Source organism: Coccinella septempunctata, chromosome 6, assembly GCF_907165205.1.
Source record: "Coccinella septempunctata chromosome 6, icCocSept1.1, whole genome shotgun sequence".
Classification (NCBI taxonomy): domain Eukaryota; kingdom Metazoa; phylum Arthropoda; class Insecta; order Coleoptera; family Coccinellidae; genus Coccinella; species Coccinella septempunctata.
In genome coordinates this window covers 21,642,166-21,657,708 of record NC_058194.1, presented here as the reverse complement: position 1 = coordinate 21,657,708, position 15,543 = coordinate 21,642,166, and the positions used below count along the sequence as shown (strand labels likewise).

The window sequence follows — 15,543 nt, the reverse complement described above, 5'->3', positions numbered from 1 at the left end:
AGGTTTAACCAAGAAAATACCTCATTTAATCGAAAACTTTTTCAGGCTGTAGAGCGACAATCGAATCAACAAATGGAACAGTTTCATCTCCAGCATTTGGTCTGACAGAGTATCCAAGTAACCAGGATTGCTTGTACAGAATAAAAAACCCACAAGGAGGTCCTTTATCGTTGAATTTCAAGAAATTCGAAGTAGACAAATCTGATTTCGTTCAGGTTTACGATGGTTCATCCACAACTGGCCTAAGGCTACATTCCGGCAATGGCTTTTCAGCAAATTCCAAGCCGAAGATTACATTAACAGCATCCAGTGGGGAAATGCTTTTGAGATTCGTGACCGATGCTTTACACGATAGTATTGGTTGGGAAGCCACGTTTTCTGCAGGTAAGAAGTCAACTGATACTGGATTAGTCAACTCCTGAACCAAATAAAATTTTTACTGCCCATTACTTCTTATGTCACCATAATCTACAGTTATGAAATCTATATTTAGATTGTCCACCTTTGAAACCTGGAGCTGGAGCATTGGCATCAAGCAGAGATACCTCTTTCGGTACAGTCATTACATTCAATTGTCCGATCGGCCAAGAATTCGCTACAGGAAGGAATCGTATAACTACCAAATGTTTACCTGGAGGCAACTGGTCCATTAGCTATATTCCAAATTGTCAAGAAGTTTACTGTGGTCCTGTGCCACAAATTGATAACGGATTTTCAACTGGATCTACTAACGTTACCTACAGGGGACAAGCTATGTACCAGTGCTATGCAGGATTTGCATTCCCTACAGGACAACCTATTGAAAAAATCTCCTGCTTGGCCGATGGGAGATGGGAAAAGAAACCAAATTGTCTGGGTTAGTACTATTTCGAAGTTTTTCTATAAATTCTTTTAATTCTACATGTCCTTATGCTCAAACAAACTCTTTTCCAGCTTCCCAATGTTCAGCATTACCAGAGGTACCTCACGCTAATGTTACCCTTCTTAACGGCCTTGGTCGTTCTTACGGTACCATTGTAAGGTATGAATGCGAGCCAGGGTACGTCAGAAGTGGTCCTCCAGTTATTCTATGTATGAGTAATGGTACATGGTCTGGAGAAGTACCAACATGTTCAAGTAAGTCGAATGTTTTATTTTATAAGTTCTTAAAAATAGATTGATTTTATTTTTCCGTAGGAGCAAAGTGTCCAGTATTTCCAGAAGTCAAAAATGGCTATTTCATCGACAACACGAGGGAGTATTTCTTCAAAGACGAAGCTCGAGTACAATGTCACAGGGGATATAAATTGCTTGGCAATGGTGTCCTGAGATGTGGGGAAGATCAAGAATTCAATAATCCACCTAAATGCGAAGACATAAATGAATGTATCGCCACACAGTGCGATGCTGTATCTACAGAATGTATCAATAACCCTGGATCTTTCCACTGTAAATGTAGGAAAGGTTTCGTACCAAGGACTGATTGCAGACCTCTTGAATTAGGTTTAATAAATGGCGGAATTCCTGACGAGGCAATTTCTGTATCCAGTACTGAAGATGGATATAACAAAAATGTAAGTCACGAAATTATTCATTGTGTTTAACAATGAATCAAACGATTTCCAATTTACAGAATATAAGACTGAATAATGGCCTGGGATGGTGCGGAAATTCCCAAGAGGGTGGATCTAACTGGGTTCTTGTAGATCTGAAAGCGCCAACCATTGTCAAAGGATTCAAAACGATGAGCGTGGACAGACCAGATGGCAACTATGCCTTCACCACAGCTATGAGACTTCAGTATACAGATGATCTAACCGATTCCTTCAAGGACTACAGAAATCCAGATGGAACTGCCGTCGAGTTCAGGATTTTGGAACCAACCCTCTCGATTTTGAATCTGCCAGTTCCTATTGAAACTAGGTACATCAAGTTCAAGATTCAGGTGAGTTTATTCGAAATACTTTGAATAATGTGAAATATCTGATGAAACAATTACCAATTCACAGGATTACGTTCGTGCTCCTTGTTTGAAATTGGAAGTCATTGGATGTACGAAATTGGAATGTTTGGACATCGACGAATGTGCTGTTAACAATGGTGGTTGTGATCAAAAATGTATAAACACTCCTGGCGACTTCAATTGCGCCTGTAACATTGGTTTCGAACTATACACTCGTAACGGAACTGCCTCATATTTCATTGAGAAATCTGAAAATGGCCTGAGAGATGGTGATATGTACCAAGTGAGTAACATTAAATTCCTCATAAAGTGCCAGATACTAAATCAATTTTCTATCCACAGGTAAACAAATCCTGCGTACCAGTGATGTGCCCCAACCTCAGCCCTCCTGAGAATGGATTGATTCTTTCGACCCAAAAATACTACCACTTCGGCGATTTGGTCAGTTTTCAATGTGATTTTGGTTACATAATGTCAGGATCTTCTTCACTTCTATGTACATCTACTGGTGCTTGGAACGGTTCAGTACCAGAGTGTAAATGTAAGAGCATAATCGATTCTCTACAAGAGGAACAACTTCTCAATTTTCATTCTTAATATTTCAGATGCCCAGTGTGTTTCTCTACCTGATGACAAGAATGAAGGCCTTCGAGTTTTGCGTAACGATGATTCCAGCGTCCTGGTACCATTCAGGGAAAATGTAACTTTGAGTTGTGATCTCAACGGAAAACAACTGAGAAGAACTTCAACATCAGGATTCAGACAATGTGTATACGACCCCAAACCAGTGAGTTCTTACAAACTGAAGCCTGAGATACCAATTTTTCCTCCACAAGTTTACTATAAATATGATTTTTAGGGTCTACCAGATTACTGGCTTAGTGGAACTCTTCCGTCTTGTCCAAGAGCGGATTGTGGAATACCATTACCTTCACCAGGTGCAGAATACGGCAGATACATGGATACCAAATACCAATCGTCATTCTACTTCGGTTGTCAAAACACCTTTAAGTTAGCAGGACAAAGTAGCAAGCATGACAATATTGTGAGATGCCAAGCAAATTCTATTTGGGATTTCGGAGATCTAAGATGTGAAGGTCCAGTGTGTCAAGATCCTGGAAGACCGAGCGATGGATACCAAATAGCTAGAAGCTACGAACAAGGTTCTGAAGTATCGTTCGCTTGTAACAGACCAGGTTACATTCTGATAAATCCAAGACCGATAACCTGTGTTCGAGAGCCAGAATGTAAAGTTGTCAAACCCCTGGGACTTGCTTCTGGGAAGATACCAGATTCAGCTATCAATGCGACAAGTGAAAGACCAAACTACGAAGCTAGAAACATAAGGTTGAACTCTGTTACTGGATGGTGTGGCAAACAAGAAGCTTTCACCTATGTAAGCGTTGATTTAGGAAAAGTTTATCGTGTGAAAGCTATATTGGTGAAGGGTGTAGTCACGAATGATATTGTCGGAAGACCAACTGAGATAAGATTCTTCTATAAGCAAGCTAGTAGTGAGAACTACGTTGTTTACTTCCCTAACTTCAATCTCACCATGAGAGATCCAGGAAATTACGGAGAACTTGCAATGATTTCTTTGCCCAAATATGTACAAGCTAGGTTCGTTATTTTGGGTATTGTGAGCTACATGGATAATGCTTGTTTGAAATTCGAATTGATGGGATGTGATGAACCAGAAGAGGAACCACTTCTTGGTTATAATTACGGATATTCACCATGTGTTGGTGAGTAACTACACGAATGATTAAAAATGAATTTTTAATTTCCAAATACCCTTTCAGATAACGAGACCCCTGTTTTCCAAAATTGTCCACAACAACCTATCGTCGTTCAAAAGGATGCCAATGGTGGTCTTCTGCCGATCAACTTCACAGAACCAACGGCTGTTGATAACTCTGGAAGCATTGCGCGATTGGAAGTCAAACCGCAAAACTTCAAAACTCCTATGTATGTCTTCGAGGATATGGTTGTCAAATACGTTGCTTTCGACTATGACGGAAATGTTGCAATCTGCGAAATCAATATCACTGTTCCAGGTAATGAACTGATTAATCAATTCTAAGATTCATTCCTCACAACCTCTTCTGTCTCCAGATAATACACCACCTCTTCTGAGTTGTCCGCAAAGTTACGTCATCGAATTAGTTGATAAACAAGACAGTTATATCATTAATTTCAACGAAACCAGAAGAAGAATCAATACAACCGATGCTTCCGGGGAAGTTAATATTGCATTCATACCCGAAAAGGCAGTTATCCCTATTGGATCTTTTGAGAATGTAACCGTCGTTGCTACAGACAAATATGGAAACAAAGCTTCTTGTCACTTCCAGGTAAATATACCCACACTCACTGACCATACTCAACTTATTCAATGTAACCATTTTAAAGGTATCAGTTCAAGCAACACCTTGTGTTGACTGGGAGCTTAGTCCACCATCAAATGGAGCTTTGAACTGCATTCCTGGAGACCGAGGATTGGAATGTGTCGCTACATGTAATCCAGGATTTAGATTCACTGATGGTGAACCTATCAAGACATTCTCTTGTACTTCAAGAAAACCATGGACACCAACTTCTGTCGTACCAGACTGTGTATCTGAAGGTAATTGAAAACTTCTTCAATATCAACGTGAATCTAAAAATATTTTCTTTCCAGATACCCAACAAGCTGACTACCACGTTACTGCTACTATCTCGTATCGAGCTAATGGCGCTGTGGCTACATCATGTTTGAATCAGTATACCGATGTGGTATCACAATATTACGCAAATTTGAACGCCATTCTCTCCCAAAGATGTTCAGCAGTTAATGTCGACATGAACGTTACATTCATTCAAGCCATTCCCTTATTGATTGAAGAGAATGTACTCAATATTGATTACGTTTTGAACATTGTACCAGTTGTACGTCAACCACAATTATACGACTTGTGTGGTAGTACTTTGAATCTAGTGTTCGATTTATCTGTTCCATATGCAAGCGCTGTAATAGATCCTTTATTGAATGTTGCTGCAATTGGTAATCAGTGTCCACCACTGAAAGGTTTGAAATCAAGCATTACCAGAGGTTTCACTTGCAGCGTTGGTGAAGTTCTCAATATGGACACAAACAACGTACCAAGATGCTGTAAGTATGGGCCATAATAAATTACGATTATTGTTGACAATTTCAAGATTCAATTACAATATTTCAATCTGTTTTTAGTGCACTGCCCAGCCGGAACATTTGCTGGAGAGAAACAAAAGGAATGTACGTATTGTCCACGTGGTTTCTACCAGAACTTGGACCGACAAGGCTCGTGTAACAGATGTCCACAAGGAACTTACACCAAAGAAGAAGGGTCCAAGAGTATCAACGATTGTATTCCAGTTTGTGGATATGGTACATATTCGCCTACAGGATTGGTACCTTGCTTAGAATGCCCTAGAAACAGTTTCACTGGCGAACCTCCAATCGAAGGTTTCAAAGATTGTCAAGCTTGTCCTGCCAACACATTCACATTCCAACCAGCAGCATATGATAAAGATAAATGTAGACCGAAGTGTGCACCAGGTACCTACTCACAAACAGGTTTAGCACCATGTTCCCCATGTCCGAGAGATTTCTATCAAGCTTTGTCTGGCCAAACTACTTGCAATGAATGCCCAACTAATATGAAGACAGAAGGTAAATTATATTGAACGAATATAGTATAATGATGAATTATGTTGTAATTTCTTTCCTTCACATGATATTCTGTTACAGGTGTAGCGTCTACAGGAAGAGATCAGTGTCATGCAGTTCAATGTCAAGAAAACTCATGTCAACATGGAGGTCTTTGTGTACCAATGGGTCACACGGTGCAATGCTATTGTCCTGCTGGATTTTCAGGAAGACGTTGCGAAATAGACATCGATGAGTGTTCTTCGCAACCCTGTTACAATGGTGCTACTTGTATAGATTTACCCCAAGGCTACAGGTGTCAATGTGCTCCAGGGTACTACGGAATCAATTGTCAAGAAGAGAGGTCTGATTGTAGCAATGACACTTGCCCTGCGAGAGCCATGTGTAAGGATGAACCTGGTTACAATAACTATACATGCTTGTGTAGGTCTGGTTATACTGGACAGGATTGTGATGTCACAGTAAGTAGTTCAGGATTATTTTCCAAAACAATATTATTTTGAATGGTGACTTTTCAGATCGACCCATGCTCTGCCAATGGAAATCCTTGCAATAATGGTGCTACTTGTGTCGCTCTCCAACAAGGACGATTCATGTGTGAATGTTTACCAGGTTGGGAAGGACAAACTTGCGAGATTAACATCGATGACTGCGCTGAAAAACCATGTCTTCTTGGTGCAAATTGTACAGATTTAGTGGACGATTTCAGTTGTACCTGTCCTGCAGGTTTTACTGGTAAACGATGCCAAGAAAAAATTGACTTATGCTCCAGAAACCCATGCAAAAATGGGGTTTGCGCTGATAAACTCTTCTATTACCAATGCATTTGTGATCCAGGATGGACTGGTTAGTACTATTTCATTGATAAACTTCACAAAATCATTGATTGTCTTCACAATAAACTTATTCTTTGTAATTACCAGGTGAAAACTGCGACTCAAATATAAATGACTGCGCCGATAGTCCCTGTGAAAACGATGGACAATGCATCGACGGCATAGATGACTTCACATGTGTTTGTGAGCCAGGATATACAGGCAAAAAATGCCAGCACACTATCGATTTCTGCTCCTCAGAACCCTGCCAAAACGGTGCTACCTGTACAGATTTAGTAGATACTTTCTCTTGTAAATGTAGACCAGGTTTTGTTGGCCTACAATGCGAAGCTGAAATCGACGAATGCTTGAGCGATCCTTGCAATCCCATTGGAACAGATAAATGCGTTGATTTGGACAATAAATTCGTTTGCATGTGTAGAGAAGGATACTCGGGAACTTATTGCGAGGTGAGTATCAAAACTTCGATTACTGATTGAAATTCAGTTGTATAAGAGAACATTTGTTGCAGGAAAATATCGATGATTGTCGATCAGAACCATGTTTGAATGGGGGAACTTGCAGGGACGAAACAGGTACTTACAGATGCGTTTGTCCACCAGGATGGACTGGGGTTAACTGTGAAACAGACATTGGAAGTTGTCAAGCTAAGCCTTGCCAAAACGATGCAGCGTGCATCAATCTTTTCCAGGATTATTTCTGTGTGTAAGTAAATTCATTGTTGTGGAGTACTGAATTCAGAAATATGTTTTCATTGAGCTCATTCCAAAATCCTTTATTTCAGGTGCCCGTCTGGAACTGATGGTAAACAGTGTGAAACTGCACCAGAAAGGTGCATCGGCAACCCATGCATGCATGGAGGAAGATGTCAAGATTTCGGCTCAGGTCTGAACTGCTCTTGTTCAGATAAATATTCAGGAATTGGGTGCCAATATGAATACGATGCTTGCCAAGATAATGCCTGCCAAAACGGAGCAACCTGCATCAACGATCAATTTGGCTTCAAATGTTCCTGTCCTCCCGGATTTACTGGAAGGTACTGTGAGGAAAACATAAACGACTGCAAAGAAAATTCATGCCCTCCAAGTGCTACTTGTATTGATCTCACTGAGAAATTCTACTGCAAATGTCCATTCAATTTGACAGGAGAGGATTGTAGGAAAAGTAAGTGAAATAGTGCCAATGTAAATTTCAGTTACTCTCATGAATAATTTTACAGCCATATCTGTCGACTATGATCTCTACTTCAGCGACGAAACCAGAAGCTCGGCTTCTCAAGTAGTACCATTCGAAACTGGTTCTAGATCTAGTCTCACGATCGCAATGTGGGTTCAATTCACGCAAAAAGATGAGAGTGGTATTTTCTTCACCCTATACAGCGTTAGGTAAATTATTTTTTTTTTGTGGAAAGAAGAGAAAATTCATATTTTTCAAATTTTCTAGCTCGAAAAATATACCAGACAACAGAAGAGCAATTATTCAAGCTCACGCAAATGGTGTGCAAGTTTCTCTATTCCCAGACATCCAAGATGTTTACCTCAGCTACAGGGATTACACGACTGTCAACGATGCTCAGTGGCATCATATTGCAGTAGTTTGGGATGGTGAAAATGGTGGAGAGTTGAAATTAATAACAGAAGGTTTAATTGCCAGTAAAGTGGAAGGTTACGCTGCTGGCCGAAAGTTACCTGAATAGTAAGTGGTAGATTTTCTTTTAAAAAATTCATTGTTATGATGTATTCAATTTTCAGCGCGTGGGTGACATTAGGTAAACCACAGTCTGGAAATCCCAAAGCGTACACGGAAACAGGATTCCAAGGTCATTTAACTAAGGTACAGATTTGGGGAAGGGCCTTGGACATCACCAATGAAATCCAGAAACAGGTGAGAGACTGCAGAACGGAGCCAGTTCTATATCGAGGATTGATTCTAACATGGGCTGGATACGAAGAAACAGTCGGAGGTGTTGAGAGAATAGTACAATCACGCTGCGGCCAGAGAAACTGCCCCGCAGGATACACTGGTCCCAAATGTCAGCAACTCAAAGTGGATAAGATCCCTCCGAAAGTTGAGTATTGTCCTGGGGACTTGTGGATCATCACGAAGAACGGATCGGCTTTGGTTTCGTGGGATGAACCTCACTTCAATGACAACGTTGGTGTTGTGAAAGTTGTGGAAAAGAATGGACACCGTCCTGGACAGACATTGCTGTGGGGAACTTACGAAATTGCTTACGTTGCTTTCGACGCCGCTGGAAATACGGCGTCCTGCTCCTTTAAGGTCTCAGTGCTGTGTGAGTATTCACGAAATCAATATCACCCTAGACAGCGGCTTACATGTATAGTGATAAAACACATCTTCAGTTCTTTTAGTACTACTCGCCATCTCATATAAACACTTCTCATTTCAGCTGAATTCTGCCCAGAATTGCCAGACCCTATTGGTGGCATTCAAACTTGTAAGGACTGGGGAGCTGGTGGTCAGTTCAAAGTTTGCGAAATTGCTTGTAACGCTGGCCTGAGATTCTCACAAGAGATACCCAAATTTTACACATGTGGCGCTGAAGGATTCTGGAGACCAACCACAGATCCAAAGTTGCCGATGTTCTACCCAGCTTGTTCGCGTGAGTATTCACACTGCAATTCCACAGTATACAGCAAATGAAACGATTTTCATCTACAGCATCGAAGCCAGCTCAGAGAGTGTTCAAAATTTCCATGCTGTTCCCAACATCTGTTCTTTGTAACGAAGCTGGACAGGGAGTTCTACGTCAAAGGATCAGAAATGCTGTTAACACCCTGAACAGAGACTGGAACTTCTGTTCCTTCTCAGTAGATGGATCGAGGGAATGTAAGGAATTGAACATTGACGTAAAATGCGACCATAAAGAGAGTAGAAAGACAAGAGAGGTGCGAGATGAGGAAGATGGTGCCGGTTCTTATGATATCGACGTTGCAGTACCTGTTAAACGGTGAGTTCCATAACCATAAGTACCAGACCCAGGTGACCATATCTCATAACAGTTATGAAGCAGAAATGTATCCCACGTTCCTTGTTTTATAACAGATATATCACACAAAGAGTACAAATACAGAGCGCTTATGTAGCAGCTATGCTCCTATGTCCGCCTCAAACAAGGAACACATCTCCTTTCTGAAAGGAGCATAAATAGTTCAAACATGGATCATGCAAATATTTGTTTCATGGGAGATCTATATATATTACGTTCATGTGCTATGTTTATTATGTTTCATTTGTTATTGAAAATGCTTTAAAAAAAAGCATGAAAAATTATGGAAATTAATATAAACTATTGCAATATTAAACTCGTATTTTGATTCTCCAAATAGTGTGTATTTATTGATCATTTTTGAAAATAAAATTGATTATTGTTCTCCAAGAAAAATTAGGGCATGTCTTTCTGGTCTTTACAATTTCCTGCATTCCATAAAAAAAATAATCAACAGTTGTTCATTAATGCAGGAAAGTGCAAAGACCAGAAAGACATGCCCTAATTTTTCTTGGAGAACAATAATCAATTTTATTTTCAAAAATGATCGATAAATACACACTATTTGAAAAATCAAAATACGAGTTCAATATTGCAATAGTTTATATTAATTTCCATAATTTTTCATGCTCGAAAAGAATACTATATGCATATTTCATATCTTTCTGAAGAAAATTTTTAATATAAGTATATGATTTATTCATTTATTTCTACATATGAGGTACATGCAACACGTGAGGAAATAACTTATATCGAAATTTACACCAAACAGGACATTATTTATTCAAATATAATTTTTATAAGCTAAATATAATAAAAACATAGCCTATTATGTGTTATAAGACTGCTATGAAAATACGAGAAATGATTTATTGACCTACAGTTCGATATCCATAGCACTTTAATTCTTTTCAGTAATACACCATTTCACTGGAAAATCACTATGACACACAAATAACTTATCAAACGTTCAATATCTGCACTTATTAACTTTGAGTAATCCACTATTCAACTGACAAAACGTCTAAATGATAATAAATACGTATCGAAACGACAGCAGTATCAATAGCATTTCTCACAATCCTCCATATTTGTTTACGTTTTACAGCGCCCTCGACGGTAGTTAAAACGCTTATGGTGTCATGCTATGTTCATGATCTCAAAATGATACATGGCAAATAAAGAACAATGTTACAAATATGTTACGTGGATATCAGGGAGCGGGAACATGAAATTCACAAAATGTGGATATAATTTCGATACATCACAGGTACATCTCAAATATCGCATCAGACACGTAATGGTTACAGAAAAATAACACATAACAAAGTTCCCCATTCGATCTCCCAAGAAAACATAACAGATATGTTACTGGTCACTTGGGGAAGATTCGAGTTATTTTATTACTTCTGAATACTGAGCTTGATTTAACTCATTATATTTGAAAAAAATCGAAGGATGTATTTATCTCTTCTCATTCATTTTTGATGGAGATAGAATGGTTATTATTCACGTGGATGGCGTAAATACTTCCAAGTAACTAATGAGTTCGATAGTCCAGTGAATAATGGCTCTAAATCACAAATGATTGACGAACTTTAAACAGACAATCACTGAATAATGGTTCATTAATCACACGTGATTTACGAATGTCATAATTCTCAAAGAAACGAATAGATTATGATCCCTTCATGCATCGATGGTGGAAAAACAATCTGAGGCATTTAATCAGTGAAAAATAGAAGTCTATGAGAAAATGGCATGAAATTGAGTTTAGGAAAGGATATCTTGATAAATATTTATCTGTTAAACTGAAAAAGTTCGTGTAGGGAATCTTTTATGTAGTTTCGAATATATTAATCACGAGAATGTAATAGAAATTCAAATCAAATTGAATGAAAGTATGAAATAAGTTTGAGTAGAGTTTTAGACGTAGATGTAGAGCATGTTTGTTATTGTAGACAATCCCGCCAAGGACGGCAGTCTTCCAGTGACACCTACGATATCGAAATATCATTCCCAGCAATAAAGTAAGCACCCTCATAATCTTCGCATGCACTTGACATAGTTACCCCCATAACTACATTCCTCATAACATATACTAACACCAAACCAACTTTTTTTTTTCAAGAAACTAAATATTGTACAATTTACATCCTATAGTTAATCCATTGTAGCATTAAAATGTCTGTTGACCTAAACGAAACTTTAATAGTTTTTGCATGAAATGAATGCATTTATACTTTTACAAAAAAAATTGTAATTGTCGGAAAATTTGTTTTTAAACTATAACATTTTGTTGTTGCAATCATATCTCATTTCCAGTTGAGAAGGATTATACCCTCACAACATTAATCATTCATATTATCATATGACATGTAAAGTTCATCTTTGAATGTTCGATTTTTGGGGCAGACAAGTATGGAAAGAAGTGCTACTAACACCAAGATTTCTATCAAATTATCAACTTTCTAATCAAGGTTTGCCTCAAGAACGAATTTCTGTTCACATCGAGGTCCCAAAATGAGCCATATGATCAATTCTTGGAAAATTGTAATTCCTTCAAATGAAGAATAGAGACTAAGCTACAGGAATTTCCCATTATTCCAGGAAGGAGAAGTTTTCATTCGGAATAGGGTCAACCCAAATATGGAAGCTTGTGTATATAAACTTTCCCAAATTTTTATCGAATTTGCTTTGGAATTTATAATGCATAACATGAATATTTCAGTGATCCTGTTGTCAATTCTAACTCCAACGAAAGATCTACAGTTAAAGAGCTACTTGAAAAGCTTATTCTGGAACAAGATCAATTCGATGTCAGAGAAATATTACCCAATACAGTGCCAGATCCAGCTTCACTTTCACTCGAATCTGATTATGCCTGCCCTCAGGGGCAAGTTGTTATGGCACCTGATTGTGGTAAGTAACTTGATTTCATTTTTGACGATCTAATTTTTTACCGATATCAATAAATTTCAGTGCCTTGTGCTCTTGGTACATACTATAACAAGAGTTCCCAAAAATGTATACCATGTCCTCAAGGAACTTATCAGAGTGAAACTGGTCAAATGCAGTGCACTCAGTGCCCAGTTATAGCAGGACGACCAGGAGTTACCGTTGGTATTGGGGCCAGAAGCGCATCTGATTGTAAAGGTGAGTCTTATAGTAACAACTGAGAACCTCCCAATAAGGTTTTTCATTTGAGGAAAATGAGTTAATGCCACTGCCTTTTCAGAGCGTTGTCCTGCTGGAAAGTTCTATGACCATGAAGCAGGACTCTGCAGAAGCTGTGGTCATGGTTTCTACCAACCAAAAGAAGGATCCTTCTCATGTGAAATCTGTGGTTTGGGCAAAACAACCAGAACAACTGAAGCAGTATCTATCAAAGAATGCCGAGACGAGTGTGAAGGTGGAAAACAATTGTCGGTAGATGGAAAATGTGAACCTTGTGCTAAAGGTACATACAGAAGCCATGGTATACAAGCAGCATGTCAAGTGAGTACTCAAGTCATTTTTCTCTGGGATTGTCATTAACTCGGTAATATTCTATAGGCATGTCCACTTGGAAGAACAACACAAAAAACAGGATCAACAACAATCGAAGAATGTTCAATACCAGTTTGTTCACCTGGTACCTATCTGAACAGCACCTTGAATAATTGTATAGAGTGCAGGGAAGGTTTCTACCAACCAGAACCACAGCAAACATCTTGCATTATTTGTCCACCAAATACAAGTACCAACGGGCCTGCTGCAGTGAGTATATACAATGCAGATCTCATCTGTATTTTTGGAGCTTTTTGAAAATTCTTATCATTTGACCTTTTCTCAGACCAGCAGAGAACAATGTACTAACCCGTGCGAGACGGCAGACCCCGAAGACAAGTGTGATCCAAACGCTTTCTGCATCTTATTGGAAGGAACTTATAACTTCAAATGTGAGTGTAAGCCTGGATTCAACGGAACAGGAAAATCTTGTACAGGTAAGTTTCCAAATAAGCATTGTTACGGAGAAATACTGACCAAATTGTTTTTTCAGATATTTGCGATGGCTATTGTTTGAACGAAGGAAACTGCGTGAAGGACGTAAGGGGTCAACCTACTTGCAGATGTATTGGAAGTTTCACTGGCAGACACTGCGCTGAAAAATCGGAATTCACTTATATTGCCGGAGGCATAACAGCCTCTGTTGTTCTTATAATATTCATCGTACTCCTCATCTGGATGATTTGCGCAAGGTAGGGATGAATAACATACTCTGACACATCCTTTATGCAACAATAACCGATACAAGTCTCAACTTTTTAATCCAAATCCCTCCACACTTAACACCGAATATATTCTGACTTATATTTACTTCATTTTCAGAGCGAATCGCAGGAAAGAACCAAAGAAGCTCCTCACTCCAGCCACTGATACTAACGGCTCGCAAGTCAACTTCTACTATGGTGCTCCCACGCCATACGCTGAAAGCATTGCTCCTAGTCATCATTCCACTTACGCACATTATTACGACGATGAAGAGGACGGTTGGGAAATGCCAAACTTCTACAACGAAACCTACATGAAGGAAAGTCTACACAACGGCGTAAACGGCAAAATGAACAGCTTAGCAAGATCGAACGCCAGCATATACGGTACTAAAGACGAACTCTACGATAGGCTGAAGAGGCACGCCTATCCGGGCAAGAAAGGTAATGAAGATGATGATTGAGAAAGACGACCATTCCATAATTTCTTGACTCTACACTAATCTGATTCCGTTGAGCTGTGTTTCACCCAGTGAAGACCCCATTAAAGATACACTTACTCAACTCAAGTACTAATCCACATACCCTGACTGGAGGGAAATATTCAAAATAAATCCCACGTTATTGTATTCCACCCCGAAATACTAACAAACTAACTTTTTCAGATAAGAGTGACAGTGACAGTGAGAGTCAATAATTTAATCTGGTCAAGAAAGTGTAACTATGTTGCTCAAGTAGCATAGGATGAGAATCTAGTGAGTTAACGAATTTTAGTAAAGGACTCGGTTGAACCGTTGAAAAGTGAATAAGTATCGCTTATTGGTAGCTTTACCAAGGAGTGATACGCTCTTTTTTACTAGTTTACTCAAAATAATTAATCCCAATTGAAAGGAAAGTTCAAATGAAGATTCTCGAAAAATATTAATCCAAACTCGTCAACGAATCTTCACTTGAACAGTTTCACAACTTATGGGTTTACCCAATGCAATACTGCCCTAATTTTCTTTGAAAATCTTGTAAATTAAAAAAAAATAATCTGAGAAATGGTATCGAGATGTTTCACCATCTTTTCCCCAATCATTATTTATTTTTTCATTACTTACCTCACCATATTTATGTATAGGATATTTTATTCAAATTCGAAAGAGATTGGTGATAGACATCACGAAAAGACTCAAGTGGTCGTTCAAATATTGGAAATATTGTACTGACCAAACGATAATTCTATCGAATAATATTGTAAAACAACCCTGTATATTTTTAATAGTTGTTGAATTAGAATGTTTTACTTTTTTATTGACCATGTAATTATAAGAAGTACGAATGTGTATTGAAGTTGTTTTTTATATTGTTAAGAATGACTGCATTTAAATATAATGTTTTACAGTACAAAAATTCGTTGTTTTATTCGGCATACCCCTATAACGAATAGTTCAAACTTGAACGTATTGACAAATATGAAAAAGGTATAATATGGGGAATGTAATTGAAGAGGCTTAAGCATTTTTTTGTATTTTCAATAATAGTAATACGACACATTTTTGCCTAAATATCGTAAACCACAATAGTTAGGAAGCCCACGATGCTAAATCGAGATTTACTCGAGCGTCGTGGAGGCCTAGTGATTTTGAAGATTGGATGATACAAAAATGAAGAGTTTCTATGATTTATGCAGTTTCAGCGGTGGGGAAAGCGTCTGCAGGTTTCCAAAGATGAAAAAAAAAGTCAGGTATACATACTCGAGTGTGTCAGATTGAGATACTGTTTATGCCCTACGTGTCTCTGACAATAAATTCATGTAACTCTGACAGTTC

The 15,543-nt window shown here is 38.5% G+C and overlaps 1 protein-coding gene across 2 annotated transcripts in view; it reads left to right on the top strand.

The window, feature by feature from the left end:
• Positions 1-15,124, top strand: part of LOC123314771 (sushi, von Willebrand factor type A, EGF and pentraxin domain-containing protein 1) — a 45,905-nt gene extending 30,781 nt beyond the window's left edge. The window contains exons 7-39 of one of the 2 annotated variants that reach the window (XM_044900110.1): positions 46-384; positions 494-856; positions 934-1,116; positions 1,177-1,553; positions 1,613-1,924; positions 1,989-2,225; positions 2,285-2,483; positions 2,548-2,729; positions 2,802-3,687; positions 3,745-3,999; positions 4,058-4,296; positions 4,355-4,568; positions 4,623-5,093; positions 5,172-5,633; positions 5,712-6,091; positions 6,149-6,476; positions 6,554-6,915; positions 6,978-7,171; positions 7,251-7,630; positions 7,686-7,851; positions 7,910-8,161; positions 8,218-8,759; positions 8,877-9,089; positions 9,149-9,437; positions 11,438-11,506; positions 12,208-12,398; positions 12,459-12,632; positions 12,715-12,974; positions 13,032-13,235; positions 13,312-13,462; positions 13,519-13,717; positions 13,848-14,173; positions 14,395-15,124. In XM_044900110.1, coding sequence (XP_044756045.1) covers positions 46-384; positions 494-856; positions 934-1,116; positions 1,177-1,553; positions 1,613-1,924; positions 1,989-2,225; positions 2,285-2,483; positions 2,548-2,729; positions 2,802-3,687; positions 3,745-3,999; positions 4,058-4,296; positions 4,355-4,568; positions 4,623-5,093; positions 5,172-5,633; positions 5,712-6,091; positions 6,149-6,476; positions 6,554-6,915; positions 6,978-7,171; positions 7,251-7,630; positions 7,686-7,851; positions 7,910-8,161; positions 8,218-8,759; positions 8,877-9,089; positions 9,149-9,437; positions 11,438-11,506; positions 12,208-12,398; positions 12,459-12,632; positions 12,715-12,974; positions 13,032-13,235; positions 13,312-13,462; positions 13,519-13,717; positions 13,848-14,173; positions 14,395-14,426 — 9,431 coding nt within the window. In that variant the 3' untranslated portion in view covers positions 14,427-15,124. The remainder of the gene's footprint in view (positions 1-45; positions 385-493; positions 857-933; positions 1,117-1,176; positions 1,554-1,612; positions 1,925-1,988; positions 2,226-2,284; positions 2,484-2,547; positions 2,730-2,801; positions 3,688-3,744; positions 4,000-4,057; positions 4,297-4,354; positions 4,569-4,622; positions 5,094-5,171; positions 5,634-5,711; positions 6,092-6,148; positions 6,477-6,553; positions 6,916-6,977; positions 7,172-7,250; positions 7,631-7,685; positions 7,852-7,909; positions 8,162-8,217; positions 8,760-8,876; positions 9,090-9,148; positions 9,438-11,437; positions 11,507-12,207; positions 12,399-12,458; positions 12,633-12,714; positions 12,975-13,031; positions 13,236-13,311; positions 13,463-13,518; positions 13,718-13,847; positions 14,174-14,394) is intronic. The other variant, XM_044900111.1, reaches the window with a different exon arrangement.
• The last annotated feature ends 419 nt before the right edge of the window (positions 15,125-15,543 follow it).